General features: G+C 46.7%; 1 protein-coding gene across 7 annotated transcripts; it reads left to right on the top strand.

The window, feature by feature from the left end:
- Nucleotides 1-2,556: 2,556 nt before the first annotated feature.
- FAXDC2 (fatty acid hydroxylase domain containing 2) lies at nt 2,557-16,657 on the top strand. 7 transcript variants are annotated; one of them, XM_063349585.1, is made up of 10 exons: nt 2,557-2,710; nt 2,839-2,943; nt 5,696-5,760; nt 6,889-6,936; nt 9,774-9,865; nt 9,969-10,072; nt 11,183-11,304; nt 11,631-11,836; nt 12,783-12,888; nt 13,946-15,276. In XM_063349585.1, exons 4-10 carry the CDS (start codon nt 6,889-6,891, stop codon nt 14,366-14,368), a joined length of 1,101 nt encoding a protein of 366 aa, XP_063205655.1. In that variant the 5' UTR covers nt 2,557-2,710; nt 2,839-2,943; nt 5,696-5,760; the 3' UTR covers nt 14,369-15,276. The 7 variants fall into 7 exon arrangements, with proteins under 7 accessions (XP_063205655.1, XP_063205658.1, XP_063205654.1 ...); XM_063349586.1 differs by having other exon boundaries at nt 2,612-2,710; nt 2,830-2,943; XM_063349590.1 differs by adding an exon at nt 15,289-16,657 and having other exon boundaries at nt 2,616-2,943; nt 13,946-14,112.
- The last annotated feature ends 66 nt before the right edge of the window (nt 16,658-16,723 follow it).

The following is a 16,723-nucleotide window of genomic DNA, read 5'->3' as shown; positions in this document are numbered from 1 at the left end:
TCCTGAAGCGTTCAGAGTAAAATACATATTTTTCTTGCTCATAAACACAGCGCTTGAAGGTACGCTGAATCCAGGGAAAAAGGGAGGATGAGTCTTCTCAGGACACCGAAAATAAGTGTGCCTTGCTACTTTAATAAAAATATTGCAGAAAATAACCACTTGTGATAAATTGTGCTTGCAATGTTTAACAGTTTGCATGTAGTTTAAAAAAAAAACTATTCAAGGATGTTTACAAGCACTGGTGGTTAGAGCTGGAAAAGTATTTTGCTCAAGGAGATCAGAATTTGTTTTTTCAATCATGGCTAATTTTCATCATGGCTAATAAAGATGAAGAACAGATGGAAAAGGCACCCTGATCTTCAAAGAAGTCCCGTAGTTCTTGTATTTGGAAGTGACCAGGTCCGGCAGATTCTTGGAGAGTTCCTCATGCCCTCCCCATGGTTCAGACCGCAGTAGCAAAAGCGTTTGTGCCTGCAGACCTTCTACATCATAAGGTGTAAGGAAGGGCTTTAGCTCCGTGTTTTCACATTAGTCAGCTTGAGCTGCTTGTCCAGGATCGTGCCCTGCTGAAACTGTTGTGCGTTTCCTTTAGAGCTTAGTAACAGCACCACAAATGGTAGGAAACTTAGCTATGGAAATAAAACATGAATTGAGCTGCAGGTACTGCTGAACAACTTTGAACCATAACGGCAAGGAAGGCCATCATTTACCTTTTTCTAACCCTTCCATTGCTCCACTGATGTTTCCAAAGCGCGCTGCTGCAGTGCTAGGTGGTGGCACAGGTGTGCCCTGGCAGATGGCTAGAAATACAGTTCAGAATGTAAGGAATTAATGATTAGGTGAGGCGTGCTAGGTTCAGATTCCTCTTCAACATTAGAGAACTATCATTGTGAGTTCGTACAGTCATGAAAGATAATTCATGGTTTTCCTCCTCCTCCTAATGTATTTTTCAAACAGCAAAACAAACAGTGACTATTACAAAAACTGTGGAGAGTGAACAAAGAAGTTATTTATGAACATCTGATCAAAAAGCCGTTCTGCTGAGAAGAAATCGGACTTCCTGCACGCCTCAGTGAAGATCGCACTAACGTTGGAGGGGTTGTGGTGAAGATGCCAGTGCAGGGCACGGGCCAGCCAACAGACAGAAGCAGCTTTTAGATTACTGCCAGCCCGCGCTGGACACAGGCTTGCAGCAGAAGGTAAATTATGTTTACATCCTTATGACTCATACGCTGAGCTGTCTCTTCCTATTGGGTGTAAATATTTCAGAGGTAACTTCTGTTGGAATTGAATAGCAGTTAAAAAGAAACACTGGGATCTGTGAAATTCACTGGCTTATCACCTGCTTTTGGCTATTGGATGAACAATTCTCCCAGCGTTAAGTGTAAATCCAAATAAAGATCTGCTCAGGGCAACGTTTGTATGGCACATGTCTCTTGAAATAACAATTTCCACTTCCCCCTCTGCACGTGTGTAAACAGTTCAAAGGAATTACATTCCTCCCTCTTGAGTCTGCTGTCTATCATAAATAACAATTAGCAGCAACAGCTAAGAATTACAAACTCGTTCCCCACTAGGGGGTAGTTAGAGAAAGTGTCAATGAAAACAGTAACAGTCTGAAACGAAGCAACAGCAAATGTTTACCGCATTGAGAAGACAAACAGCATGAGGTTGGGAGACAAGTTCCGGGAATGCTCTCATTCCAGAAAAAAAGTTAATTAATAAAAATACAGATGTAGTGGTAGCTACAAGAAACCAGGCAGGGACAGTGGGGCCCTGCCATTATTCATGCTTTCTGATCTCTCTGCAGCTCCAGCTGCTGCTGCCTCGAGATGCTGCTTACCACACAAGGGCGTGTGTTGCTTCACCTGTGAATGGCCGTGCGAGGCAGAGGTGATATTCCTTGTTTTTTCTTGCGCGGAAAAATAAATCTGGAAAGTTACGGTGAGTAACACCCTGAATTCATAATTCATAATAGGGCACCGTACATTAGGTAAGTAACATAGATTGGGGCCACATTTACATAATAAAGAGCAATGCTAATGCAAATTGCATCTTGCTCTCTGCAATACCGTAATTACAGACTTTATGGTCTGTAAACATCACATTTAAAGACAACTGAGCCCAAGCACATGCTAACCTATTTGCATCTTGTTCTTACAGGTGGAACCAATACCTGTAACTGGTTGAGGATGCTATGTAGCAACAGTGTTGGTGTAACTTAGAGATTTAGTGCAACACAATGAATACTGGACTGCTGGTTTTTTTGCCAAATTCCACAGTAAACCCTACTGCTTTTAACAAACACACCTTTGACCCATTCAGTTGCACTAGCTATTTTGTGCTTAAAACATGAGTTAGCGTGTTGTAAAAACTACTCATCTTTAAGGCGTAGGTGGCTTTTTTATTCTCAGATACAGCCATTAACTCTTGATGAGAAACTCTTACCTGCAGAGATGTGTTCCAAATGCTTAACCGAGTGACAGCATGCGCATATGCCCCGGGAACACTGCCAGTACTCACAGTGACACGGCACTGGCTTCACATGACTTGTCTGGGAGGGGACAGCCAGCTCCTGCTTGGAAACACACCCCCCTCGCCTTTGCCTAAACCCTCATAAAGTTTCCACAGCAGTAGTGAAAGGTGAGGAGTTGAACTCTGGGCTCTGAATAGACACAAAGGACCTCTCCTAGGCTACCATCAGCAGGAGGTGAGCAAAGAATGGGCAGCCAGAGTTCAGGGGGGTAGTACCTTGAAAAGATATGATAAAAGCTCTGAGGAAATAATTAAAAGGCCATGGCATGTGTCTGTTTAAAGTGCGATTGTAAGCCTTTTTAGGAACTGTGGTTGCCTTGAGATCTGTGCAGTGCTTGGCACGGTATGATATCCACCAAACATGAAGTCCACATAGCGTGACTGATCTGCAACTTTTTGGGTGGCCAGGTAAGTTGTCCTTACATTTTCCTTTCTCTAGTCGCAGCCTTTTTTCTCTCAGGCACAGTTATTTTCCACTGTCTATGCGCTATAAAGGTTAATTCCAGCGAAGGCTAAGGTCTACAACGGAAGATTCAAGCAGGAGGGAAAAAGGAAAACTGAGAAAGCGTGGTAGGCAGGCAGTGCATCACGGCAGGCGTACCCTGGTACTCAGCGGCCCCTGCCAGCAGCCGGACCGGCTGCCTGCTCTCGGAAGAAGGATACAATCCAGTCCAGTACTGGGTGCAATACAAGGAGAAGCGGGCACTTGTGCGGCCTCAGCTTGGGACGGTTTGAGCAACAGAAATGTAAGGGGACAGCAGAGATGGGACACAAAAAATAATGTAAATTTTAAAACAAATGTAAAAAAATATGATATACATATATCATATATGTAAATATATTAAAAAATGTATTCAGATTACGTTGAGCATTTTAGAACACGACTAAGACAAAGTTGCTTTTTCTGATACCTGACGTGGAAAATTCAGTGCAAATAGATCTGTGGCTTAATGAACAGTTGTTGGACAAATGATGAAGTTCGTGGAAATAATAATAAAAAACTGTATTAGACTTCTTTATTGACTAGCGTATATTTCCCCTTTAACATCAAGAGACTGCTTGGAAAAAACAATTACTTTTATCTTAGGGTTGAGAATTTGGTTTGGATCAAATTTTGTGTTTATGGGTTTGAAAGAACCGAAAAGGAACTTTTTTTTTCTTTCTTTTTTTTTTTTTTTTTAAAACAGCACCATTTCTAGTTAATATTTGGAAATAGCTGCAGGCAGCTGAGATCTTCACTGACTGATTCGGGGCTGGTTAACACGCCAACGTGAGATCAGTGCCAAACAGTTGAATGGCTTTTTTGTTTGCTGAAACAGCCATGGTTACACGAATGCTTTTTAAATGTATTTGGTGTATTCTGAATCAGAAAATCCATTATCCAACACAAAAAAAAAAAAAAAACCAAAACTGTAGGTAATGAGATGTTGGGGAAAAACATAACCCATCAAAATTTATCTTGTTTTAATGTAAATAGTGTCAAATTTTGTCCTGTAAATGTGACTTAGTAAAGGTAGTGTGCTGAGGTTTTGGGGAGAGGCAGGGTAAGCAGACTTGGCAGTACTGTTTTGAACTTGCTTTTGCCCAAACAAGACTTCGGTCATAATTTGATTATGCTAGAAATGGGATTATAATTTTAACTCTTTCCTAAATTCAAAGAATACGAGACTCGATCAAGCACTGGCTTTTTCTCCTCCTAAAAACTCAAAGCAGAGTCACATCTTCTGCTGTGCTCTGCTCCCTGGCTCTTCGCATGCAGAGATGCAGCAGGGTTTGACTCAGCGCAGCCGCATGGAGGAACCATGCTGGAGCATCAGCCTTCCAGCAGGCAGCTAACAGTACCAGAGATACCCCTTTTATATCTGCCTCTCTAAGATCTAGTGTTTTCTGCTACGAAGTCATCAGGGTAGAATAATTTAACTACAGAAAACTACGGCCAGCACTATTTACTGCACCGTCCCAGTAGAATAATTTCATATTGCTGTTTTCAGCTCCCTAACTGGGTGGCTGTGGAGAAGACAGGGAGGTGCACAGCAAAATGGCAGGGATATGAGTTGTAACAAGGGAAGTTCTCATCAGATACTGGAGGGGAAAAGAAATTACAGTGAAGGTAGTGAGATACTGGAATAGATTTCCCAGAAAAGCTGTGGAATCTCCCTCCATGCAGATACTCAAAACTCAACTCTTCAAGGCTCCGAAGAACCTGCTAAGAATGCTGGAATGGAGCAAAGCCTCCAAAAGGAGTGGATTATTCAAGCTTGACATATTTCAAGTATTAGTAGTGTTTTCTTGGAAACAGGGGGCACCACACCTGCACGGGCAGGACCTGTGTGACAAGAGGGACACGTAGTGCATGTTACACAGCGTAGAATGCCTCCCTGTGACCAGGAGGTCTTTTGGAAACAAAGATAAGATCAATTCGACCTGTGGCAAATTATTTACGCTGCTCTACCCGGGCTAGAAGGTTATTTGTGATTGCTACTTATAGGTATTCTTCATCAGATATGTTAGAATCCAACTATACATTTTCAATAAAGTTGTAGTTGGCAAACTTGATATATCAGAGAATACAGCAGCTCACAAAGTCCAATAGCAAGGAGCTCCAGATGTGGGGAAAGACGGGAAGTCCTAGGACGCTGTGACTTCCTTAACACATTCTCGTTTTAAGCAATGGCACCTTAGGGCACTTCTCACACTACTTTTTGTGGCCAAGGGAGACAAAGTTAACTTGTTTATTGTTTTTTAGGGCTGCTACCCAAAGTTAGCATTTCCCGTAGGAGTATATACAACCCTGGTGTCGAAATAGGGGCTCAGGAGTTTGGGCTCATGGTTTCAAGTTTCAAATCACTTTTTGACTGATTTTTTTTTTTTTTTTTTTCCCAAAAAAATTTAACAGGAGTTTCTTCCACTAAAATACGTAGTTTGCTGGTCTGGCCTTGTCCTTTTCTGTCCATGGGTAAGCAGGAGCCCAATCAGGAAAAGGTGTCCAATTTTTCTGTCTCGTGTCCCTCGACCTGCATACTAAGGCGTAACGTAGGGAAACAGAGCTGGAAACACTTGTAACTAAACAGAGTCGCATTTTTAAGAATGTACCCAGAAAGCTATCATTTCAAAGCTGAAGTGTAATCTCCTGGCTCACACGGGGACTTCTTTTTGGCAGCGTATTTCTCCTTTCTGAAACATTCCAAGAGGAATACTCCCAAGAGCCTTGCTGGCATCATAAAGGTAATAGAAAATCATCTTTCTCATGAATAATTTTCCAACTGTTTTTCTTCGTACCTTAGAGAGGTGCCTTTCTACCTTCTTTGTACTTTCCTTGGTTACCTTAGGTAACAATCTCTGCCTGTGCTTGAATGCTCTTCTGAGTATGAAAAGCAAAATGGGTTAAACTCTGCAGTCCTCAGTAATCTGGCCTTCGTATTGTTAGAGTTCACGTGTTTGTTCCTAAAGACCGTGTGAAACCAAGAAAACCTTAAGGAATGTTTTGTTAGCTTTTGCTAATTATAATTTATGGTAAGAGGGCAGCAATGTAAAACCAGCTATACAATAATCCCTAGGACAGCCACAGCACGTCCTGAAATACAGAGACCTTTCCATGGCCGTGGACAGCAGTGAAGCCCCAGCAGCTACTTAAACCCTGGCTTTCGTTATTATTTTTTTTTTTACCAAAACGGGCAACAAATGGTCAAGCCAGAGCCAAATGCAGAGAGATTTATTACGAGGTGGCCACCTGTGCGTTTAGGACTTTAAACCTTCAAATTGGCCCTAGCGGGACTTGAAGCTAAGATGATTTTGTCACTTACCGTGTTCTTATGCTGTAACTTACAGTTCCTCCGCCACCTGAGCGAGGGCTGTGTTCATTCTTCGTGGCACAAACTCACATCGTTGTAGTCAGATTTTTGGTTTCATTCTTGTTAGTTTAACGGCGTGCTGTCTTTATGGAAGAGCCCGGGTCTCGTATCATCATTTGCTTGCGGTCTGCGAAGGGCTGGAGTTCCTCCTGAGCGCAATGGGCCAGGTCAAGGGAGGCAGCCGTGCCACAGCACACCAATGCCACAACGAAAAGCTTTGGTTTTGGCTATTCTCCCATTTTTCTTTGCTACCCTGGCATCCCTGTTGGTTCTTCTGGGACAATACTTACTCGTCAGGAAATGGGGGCATTTTTCTTCTCAAGAGCGCAGCTTTGCTCCATGGCCAACAAGAAGGAGGGAGCAGGACAGAGCACACAGAGTAAATATTGTAGAGTTTTGCAACTGAGCTCGAAGTTGAGGGGATTTGCTGTTGTCAGCAGTGTGTTCTTCCACTGCCCAGCTGTACACGAGGTTCACTTACTGAGATCACCTCTTATTTCAGATGAAAAGAGACTCTGGAAGTTCCGCCATGGCTGAGCAGCAGAAGCAGGTAAAGACTCAGGGTCCTCTTTTGAAGGAGGCGTTGTGCAGGTGCTGTGGAAGGCTGGATGTGTTGAATCACCTTCTAAGAGAAACGACAGAAACAGCCACACTCTGATCACTGTAGCCCAACTCGGAGCTTGTCACAGCCACGTTTTCCCAGCGCTTTTTCCCTTCTGGGGGGGCTGCAGCTGCAGCACCAAGTGGTGAAGGGCCCGTTACCTTTGCTTGCGTGGCAAGAGGCCGCCACACTCCACCGTAACCAGAAGCTGTGCCGTCTAACTGGGCCCAGTTCTCAAAGTGGTCCTGCTAAACAACGTGCTTCCCAGCCGATGTGCCCCAGACTCTTCGCCTTGCAGGCGGCAGCCCTGTTCTGCGCTTCAGGAATTTGCCAACCTGTACAAGCCCTTCAAGGGCAAGATCTCAAATGATGCATGGATCAGAGTTTGGGAACTACTGTGCTGGAGCTGCTGGCATGAAGAGAAACAGGGTGTTAGCACTTGAACTTGATGAGCAGGATTTTTTTTTTCTATGTAAACTTCTCCCCTTCTACAGCTCAGGTAATTACACTGTGTGGGATTCACTCACGTAATCACTTCATCACGTGCAATAAAAACAGCCTCAAAACAAGACAGTTTCTAGCCAAAGGGCTGTTAAAATAGCTTAAGTACCGAGCTTTAGCTGCTCTCTGTCCTATCTCAAAGCGGGACATACACAGTGCCTGGTGAGTGTCAGGAGTTAGTGGGTTTTGAAAATCTCCGAGTTCTTCAGCTGGAAGATGCTGATGACTCTGAAACACTATTTGGTCTGACTAAAAATTCTGACACTTGTGAGATATCAGAGTTTTCTTTGGTATGTTCTTTCTTCAGCCCAGGAGAAAGCAGGTTTTATAGATACGATTCTGTTAAAAAGCTCTAAGCTTTTTATAGCTTTTGGAACCTTTTTTCCTAAAGAATATGTAGACGGTCTTCCAGGGTCTAAAGATTAAGAAAGTCTTGCTCCTGTCAGCATACACGTGGCATAATGTGGATGCAATTGCAAGCATGAAACTACTAAGAGCGCAAATCTTCAGAGTCCAGCACACACTATCTGAAGCTGGAATAGATGGTTTCCACCAGCCTTGCGTTTGTAGTCCAGCAACACCCAGTGATAACGCTGGCAACTGATTGCAGTGCTTCTAATATAAACCCGTAGGGTTCACAGCTATCAAGCTGCAGGGCAAAAGTCCTTTAAATTACTTCCTCCCCAGTTGCTAACTTGATTAAAAAAAAAAAAAAAATGATAGGAGAAACATTTGTTTGTTTTAATGAGGAAAGTTTCAGTGCTAATGAGCAAAGTTCTGTCCTGGGATAGATAAATATTGCTGCCAAGTCCTGGGCAATGTTTAATGTTCTGTCGCTGTTACGGAACCTTAAAGAAGCTCTTGGCACTGAAAGCCACGTGGAGAGGATTCCTCTATATTGCATTACCCTAAACACACCTGCATTCAGCATTTATTAGTGAGCCGTCCCTCTTGTTCGTCCTCTCTGACAGGAGACAGGCAGGACAGCAGCTATGAATCATGTTATTTTTACTCCGATCTGTTTGTGGAGCACAACACCACAGTTAGAAAACAGGAAGGACAGTAATGAACAAGGCACTAGTTGGTTATTACACTGTATTATTTTAGAATTGCACTGTTGTTTTTTTTAAATATTTATCCTGCAGATAAATATAATGCATATTCACCTAAGGGAATCCACACTAAGATTGATGAACTCCAGAACCAGTTCCAACTTGGGCTACTCTGAAAGACAGATAGTTAATTATACGTTTGTCACGTATTTGCTATACAACTTGGTTTTGAATATTTAAATGCTCAAATATATTGAATACTGCTTTTGGAATATACTTATTCCCGGAATCAACAGGTCTCACCGGTAATTTTCTGACTCTCTGGCAGTTGCTTTGTGTAGTTAAAGTCCTTACGGTGATAAGAGTCACGCTAACATCACAGCTGCCCTTTTGCTGGACACAGGGATATTTTCTCAGTCGATGACATTTCTGTGTACGAGGACAGGGATTTAGAGAACCTTATACCTTTCAGAAGTTGAGTATTTTAGCTCTTTGTTACTGTGCAGCTGTTCTGTACAGACGGCGTGCGGTACCTACCAGACAAGCTGCACTCTCAGTACGAGAACAGAGTTGTACCTCTGGTGGCCCAAAAGCACAGCAAAGGGAATTATGCAGGAAAAGGTATTATCTTGTATTAAAGCTGTTATACCTGGGGGGGAAAAGGCAAGCTTTTGGGCAGGCGAGCCTGTCTTCAGACTCAGTCTCCGAAGCGCAGAGGAAAGTTGAGAGGAGCGGTTCTGGATTATCTGGAGCCGTTAAACGGATCATCTGAGCACAACGGTTCTTGACTACCGCGGGAAGAAGGCGTACTGCGTACGGGGGGAGAGAGGTGTTGCGATGGAGCACCATTCCCTACCCTGGGTCTTCCTTTCCTGCTGCTCTGAGTTATCCAGAAGCCCCTTATATTATAGTCCTCCAGGTACCAAGAAGCACACCAGATAAAAACAAAGAGGGAAAAATGAGCGGTCCTTTCTCTCCTTTGGTTATTCCACAGAAATTCCATGTCAATGACGCTCCAGGTCTCTGTAAGCATGGCAGATGGATGTGTGTGTACTCTCCCTCCCAATTACACACAGTATCCCATAACAGCTTTGTTATTTTGTTCTTTAGAGAGTTTGTGAAACAGGACTACCTGTTTCCATCATAGGGCTACCTTTACCTCCTGCATTTCAAATACGGAGGATGCTAGCGTAGGACACAGCGGCACACGCTTACTCCTGTTTCTTCTCGCAGGAAGAGAAGCTCTGGCGTGCCGTGAAGATCACTGCCTACGTCCTCGGTACAGGCCTGCTCATGTTCACCGCCTTAGTGAACGCTTTTTCTTGGTAAGATTGTTTGAACAAAAGGCTTTGGGGAGAAACTTTTCTGTGGGGAGGGGAAAAAGCGGGCGATGAAAAGATGGGCAACCAAAAACACTTATTCCCACAGGTACGCGCAGAATACGTGGGACATCTTGGGCCGTTTCTGTCAAACGAGATGGCTAGAGTTCTACTACCTGTTCGAGGGAGACGAGTGGACAATATTCCTCCTTGGTAAGTTTTAACAACTCTCTGCTGTGGGAGGAGCCATCTATGTATTACATCTAAAAGGGGGACGTGGACATACCTTCTCAAACTCACTAATCCTCCCACTGAAAAAGCACGTGCAGGATTGAAGGAGCTGGGACTGTTTAGTTTGAGGAAGAGGAGGCTGAGGGGAGACCTCATCGCTTTCTACAACTACTTGAAAGGCCATTGTAGAGAGGTTGGTGCTGGTCTCTTCTCACAGGACATTAGCGATAGTATAAGAGGGAATGGCTTCAAGCTGCAGCAGGGTAGGTTTAGGCTGGACATTGGGAAAAAAATTCTTCACAGAAAGAGTGGTCAGACACTGGAATAGGCTGCCCAGGGAGGTGGTGGGGTCACCATCCCTGGATGTGTTTAAGAGTCGTTCAGATGTGGTGTTGGGGGATGTGGTGTACGGGAGAACTTTGTAGAGTGGAGCTGATGGTTGGACTCGATGATCCCAAGGGTCTTTTCCAACCTGAATGATTCTATGATTCAATGATTCACAGCCAGCCACAGCTGATGTAGCGCGACTGGTTCATCGTTACACCCCCTCTACAGATTAAATATTTGATCTTTTTGCTGTGGCTTCCCTGTGAAAACACACTCTGCTTCTGTGAGAACTGAATGACTCTGTAGAACTAATTACTGAAAATTAAAGTAAAATTAGTGAGTTTTACTCTTGCTGTGGCACCTAGAAAACTCTGCTCTGTCTGCAATTAACAGCTGGTGAACAGGCCCGGTAGGGACCTTGCAAGGTCCCAGGGATCAACTCGACCTTATCTTATTTGTATTTAGAACCCACCCATGACAGAGATGCCCCCACCTCCCAGAAAAGCCCTTTCTTAACCTCAGCTGTGGCAAGTTGCATCCTGTGAGACACTTGTCTTCTCTAACCTCCTCCCCATTCCCTAGGTCTTACCTGCACGTCAGAACTTACCCACGTTCCATTGTAAAGCATCTCCGGGCGGGGGATACGCACCTGGCACACCTGGGTCCCGGCAAGGTCCCCTGGATGCTACGCCGCTGTATTTTGTTTCCGATTTAGCCGCAGCTCTCAACTTATTCACACATCTCTGCCCTTTCCTCACGCCACAGGGGCTGGATTGGTGCCTAGCCTTGCTTTCTGGTGCTTCAATGGAGTCCTTATGGTGGCTGATGTAACAGGAAAGCCAGCTTTTATTACTCGCTATCGCATTCAGCTGGGCAAGAATGATCCTGTAAGTATTTCTCACTCTGCCTCTTCTGCTGGCTAAACACTTCCTGCGGCCTCTTAGGCGAGGAGCGGGGAGAAGAACCTGTTAGGCTTTTCTCTTGCAACCAGATAGGATTCAAGGAGAATCAAGCTGAGTCTTGTATATCCACTGCAGAGAGGAAGGCAGTTCTCGTAATTAGGCTACTGAACAGATCTGGATTGACCGCTTGTTAAAAAGTCGATCCCAAAACTAACACAGAAACAGCCTACGAATCTTCACGCTCTTTATCCTCCCAACTCAAAGCCGCATTGCTTCTGATTTAGCCCCAAGCCCTCACTCCTCTTTTGCAGGTGGACACAAAGAAACTGCGCCAAGCCATCTACGTAGCGCTGTTCAATCAGTTCTTCATCTCCTTGCCCATGCTTGTGCCCATGTTCTCCGTTATGAAATGGTGGGGCAACACCTTCAGCAAGGAATTACCCACCTTCCGCTGGTTTCTCGTGGAGCTAAGCATCTTCACCTTAATAGAGGAAATTCTCTTTTATTATACACACAGGTGAGCACAGGAACAGGACTCTCTGGTTTTCCCTCACGCCTTTAAGCTTATACCCATCTCCTGCAACAGCAATAGTCCCCATCCCCACTCTTCCACCGATCTTGTGTTTACATGGGAAGACTTACAGGTCCTGGAATCCACCCTTACAACACGAGGCCTTGGTGCTGCAACGCTGCTAGTAACTCTAGGAAGCAAAACCAGGTAAAATTACAAAGGTGGAGCAGCTTAGAGGCTAAGAAAAAAACAAAGCAGCTTTCATCACACAAAAGCTGTAACCCAAGAGTCTTCAAAAAGAGGAGAACAAGACCAACTTATCTTGAAAGAAAAACGCTTAAGAAGTCCGTGAGCGATCCCCCGTTCACTTGTACGGCACCTACGAAACAGGGCCTGGCTCCCCACGTTGCAGGCTGTGTGGGCACCGGCACCAACACTAAAGGAAAAAACACCAAGCAAGGAAGAAAAAAGCCTTCAAGGCTGCAGAGAAGCGAGCGCAGCATTCTCAGAGCTATGTAGGTTTTCCTTTTGGACAAATGCGCACAAAAAAACCCCATAAAACCCAACTTCTTATGGGCCCACAGAACGTAAAGTTCTGCCTCTAATACTTGCCAGTAGGTAAAGTCAAAACAGTGAAAATATAATAAAGTGAGTCTTCCCCTCAAAAGTACTCCCAGGTTTGACCAAATCAGTCATTCGGGGACTTTGGTTTATGGGTTTTATCTGGACTCTTGTTTGACATCAGTCAGTGGACACATACATTGAGAGCTCTGTGTGAAAAGAAAAGAGAGCGAGGGAAGGCAGGAGTCCTACACTCATTCCCAGCTGCTCTAAAATCTTTATTTTAAAGAAGAGGCATGAGCAAGTCCCCACCAGAAATTCTGTGTTAGGTTACTCTACGTTCCCTTCTTACGGAGCTCAAAACCTACATTTCTCTGTTCTCTCTCCTTAGGCTCGTTCACCTCCCGCTCCTGTATAAGCACATTCACAAGAAGCACCACGAATGGACAGCCCCCATTGGCGTGGTCTCCATTTACGCTCACCCAGCAGAGCACATGGTAAGTGGATTCTCCCATGGTCACCCTCCGGTTCCTGCGTGGAGCGTGATTTCCGTGGGATGAGGAGGAGTGGTAAGAGAAGAAAAGCAAATGCACCTTAGACTCTTCCTTCTTAGGAGGAGGACGCTAAGCTGCGTTGCCGCGAAGCCTAGCTGCAGAAGGGTGGTGGTCTCACTCGCCTTAAGAGCCTCCAACAGATAAGGGAATGACTGAACGGTGCTTCCTCGAGCACAGAGAGGGCTGGGAGCAGAGACGGTGCTTTCAGCAGGAGAGGTGGCACTCACGCGGTCCGGGTCACTGCACGGACTCAGAATTCTGTCAAGATTTTCATGCTGGTGGCTGGGATCGGTGTTTGCAGGAGCATCCCCCCAGCGCTGCTCCAGCCGAGACTCCTCATGCAAACGCATCCCACCTGCAGAAGATCCCACTTTCAGTGCCATCTCCTGTTCACAATAGTCCACAATAGCACCAGCTCCGTGAGTCTCCATAATTGCTAGTCTTTGGGCAGCAGAATGACTTTGTATTTAAGAGTCCAGCTGGAACAGACCCTAACTGGTGCGGTAAGCTCCGTCTGGGCAGTGACAGGCAGTTGTGCCACTGGTAGGACGCAATGAAGTGACGCAGCCGGGATCCTCACATCGCTGCCTTCGACTGCACGTGTCCCCAGGCCAGTGCCCTTTGACAGCTAGGCTTCCCACGAGCAGCTTCAGCGTTATTCCGAGGTGAAGCTGGAATTCAGACCTCCGACTCCAGGGTGATTTACTGGAACCACGCTGCCCTCACACCCCCGGTTTGATCTCGCGTCTGACTTCTACTACAAGCTTAGGGAGCTTGGGCTGTGGGTATTTTGCAGTGACTAAAACACAGTTAGCTCAGAGTAAATTATTTCTTCCATGAAATCATGTAATTTTAGTCAGGTGTTTGCAGAGGGATCTTCCCTTTATGCCGTTTGCACAACACTAATGTGATGGATCACCCCGGTGAAACAATTCAGCTCCTAGGGAAGCGGCTGCTTGTTGTGGACTCGTTAATGAGGCAGTTTTCTTCTCATTTGCAGCTCTCCAACACGCTACCTGTCTTGACCGGCCCGATGATCATGGGGTCTCATATCGTTTCAGTCACAGCGTGGTTGTCCCTTGCTCTCGTAATCACAAGCATTTCGCACTGCGGCTACCACCTGCCCTTCCTCCCGTCGCCGGAGTTCCACGACTTCCACCACCTCAAGTGCGTCTGGGCACCGCTCGGCTTCCCCTTCCCCTCCTGCCTGCGCCCCGGCACTGCTGACAGGCAGAATGCCTTGCTGAGGGTCGAGTGGGTTTGTGTAACTCACGCACAAGCAGAGAAGTCCAGGCAGTTCGCCCGCCAGCCGGCGGAACGCTCCCAGTTCTCAAAGCGGTTTGAGAGAGATGGGGATTTCGGAGGGCTCCAGCCCACGCAACCGCAGCCACCTCCCTGCCATCTCCCCCCCTCCATCAGCTGACTTGGAAACTTTCTCCAAAGCACAAACACCGCAGCTGCGGCTGGGGGTTTCAAGTTTCCTAAGATTCCATGGGAGGAAAGAAAGCGCAGAGTGTCTGAAGCAGCAGGCATCACCTGGACCTTCCCCAGCACGAGCACAGGGTCAGAGCCGCTTCCCTGCAAGGCTCTTCCTAGAAGTTTAGCAGACGCTGCATGTGATCGAGAAGAAAGACAGAGCAAGGGCATAACACGCAGCTGAAATAAATTTGCAGGGAGCCTCTCTGTCTGTCCCTCTCCCATACACTGGGCTGGGTGACACCGATCAGGTAACACCTTGCCCAAACAACCGCAATTAACCCTTCCCGGCAGAGGTTCCCAGCCTCCTCCTATACTGGCGAGAGCAGAGTTTCAGGGATACCCACCACGGTAGTGGAACAAGCGTTCCCATCTCCCAGGTGCGCACTCAATCCACAGACACACTCTCTCCAACAGTTTGCCCCTCCTGCAGAAAGAGACGATGCAGTTCTGTCACCACCCAAATGCTGGGCAACGTCCAAACCACGGCGCCAGTTCTCGTCACCAGCCATTTTCTCCGGCGCTCGGCTCGTGTCAGGACGCGGATCCCTGCGGAGCTGAGGAGCTCTCTGGGCAGAACAGCTGTGCCGGTGCCCCGGTGCTGGAAGCGCCCAGAAGCTCCCACAGCTCTGAGCTGCCCCAAGGAGAGAGAGAGAGAGAGACGGCTGTTGTTCGGTGCCGCCATTTCTGGGTAACGATGGCACCAGAGAGGGAGGTTGCAGGAGAAGCTTCACCCAGGCTTCGTTAGACTTGGTGCAGTGGCAGAAGCGACATGGACGGCTTATCGGGGCTCTGAAAGACGGCAATAGGAAGGGTGAGGCAACGTCGGTAACTTCCAGCGATGTTTAATCTCTGTTTGGTTTCCAGGTTCAATCAGTGCTACGGCGTGCTGGGAGTGCTGGATTATCTGCACGGAACGGATACGGTGTTCAGAAAGACCAAAGCCTACGAGAGACACAGGGTCCTCCTCAGCTTCACGCCGCTCTCCGAGAGCATCCCCGAGGTGCCCAAGAGGGCGGAGTGAGCCCAGCAGCCCGCGGCTCTTGCGGAGCCCAGCGACAAGCAAAGCAATCGACAATTATTTAAGCCAAATAGTATTTTAATTGGGAAACAAATTATCGTTCACACACATAACGAAACCTAAAGCTGAACTTAAATCATGCTACTTGAGATGACTGCACTTTTGCTGCCTGTTATTTTCTTCTTAAGCCACAAAAACCCCCTGCTCTAGAAAGCTATTTTTTAAACAAAGTTTAGAGGGGTTATTTTCTTAATTGCTTGTGCTGTTCGTTGGTTGGAGCTGCCTGCGTGTAAGGCAGATGCGTTCTGGGCCACGTGGCTTTGGGGAGTTCCTGGGGAGTTTTAAAGCACTTCAGTTTTCACAGGCCGCACTTTGGCCTCTTTCAGCAGCATTCTGTAGAAACACCAGCAAGATCACTGTAGCTACACACGATAGGCATTACAGCCACTATTCTTCTGAGACTCAGAACACCTGGGATCCAGGACACAACCCCCTGGAAAGTCAGCGGGGCCGCAGCTGTGGAAACACCTGCCCTGCACACACAACAGGGGCCTGACTTCCCCCAGTTTTTCTCCACGCGAGAGGTCGGTACAGGTCTGGATTAAGGGCTGTCACATCCTCACCTCCGCTCCACAAACTACTGTCCACAAACACAAAGCGAGTTTCCCCAGCACGGGACAGGGAAGCCGAGCTGGGAGCTCTGGCACAGGCCCTGGTACATCACCTCCTCCTGCCGAGCCGAGCCTCCCTCCCCAGCCGCCAACAGGTGTTGGTTCGTGCCTCAAGCAGCTCTGTACAATGACAAACTACGGAAAGAGACTTTCCGGGGGAAGAAGAGTCACTGCTGTCCTGAGCTGTGTGGAGATTAGTGAAACCCCGTAAGAAAGGACCCAACAAGAAGCACCCATAGCTTATGCGTACCCATAAGTACCCACACAACCCATCGAGACACGCCGTGAATTTTCTCCAGGATCTTTCTAAGACCCGTCTGGGGCCCAGGGACAGAAGTGCCACCTGCCTCTCACCATTGCTAGACCCGTGTCCTAAGCACGGCCTCCGAGGAGGGGACACGCAGGGCTGCCCCGCGCTGCACTTCCCTGGTGCCAAGCCCAGCTCTGCCCACGGAAGCCAAATCTCTTCCCCCACCCACAACCGCAGAGGGATGAACCCTCTCATCCACCCACGGCCCCCCGGGGAGGGCAAGTCAGCAGCAAAGAAAACCCAGGCTGCATTGTCTTTTGAAGTTTTTATTTTTATACATTTTTTTTTGTATTAAAAAGG

This window comes from Chroicocephalus ridibundus, chromosome 11, assembly GCF_963924245.1.
Source record: "Chroicocephalus ridibundus chromosome 11, bChrRid1.1, whole genome shotgun sequence".
NCBI lineage: Eukaryota > Metazoa > Chordata > Aves > Charadriiformes > Laridae > Chroicocephalus > Chroicocephalus ridibundus.
Note: the sequence above shows the minus strand (reverse complement) of the source record. Positions and strands in the feature narration are given on the sequence as shown.

What these genes read in the sequence shown, in the direction of transcription:
- FAXDC2 (XM_063349585.1), top strand. Translation starts at nt 6,889, where the DNA reads ATGAAAAGAGACTCTGGAAGTTCCGCCATGGCTGAGCAGCAGAAGCAG. An exon ending in TGGCTGAGCAGCAGAAGCAG is followed by an intron (nt 6,937 to 9,773) that starts GTAAAGACTCAG and finishes TTCTTCTCGCAG; the next exon opens with GAAGAGAAGCTCTGGCGTGC. An exon ending in TTAGTGAACGCTTTTTCTTG is followed by an intron (nt 9,866 to 9,968) that starts GTAAGATTGTTT and finishes TTATTCCCACAG; the next exon opens with GTACGCGCAGAATACGTGGG.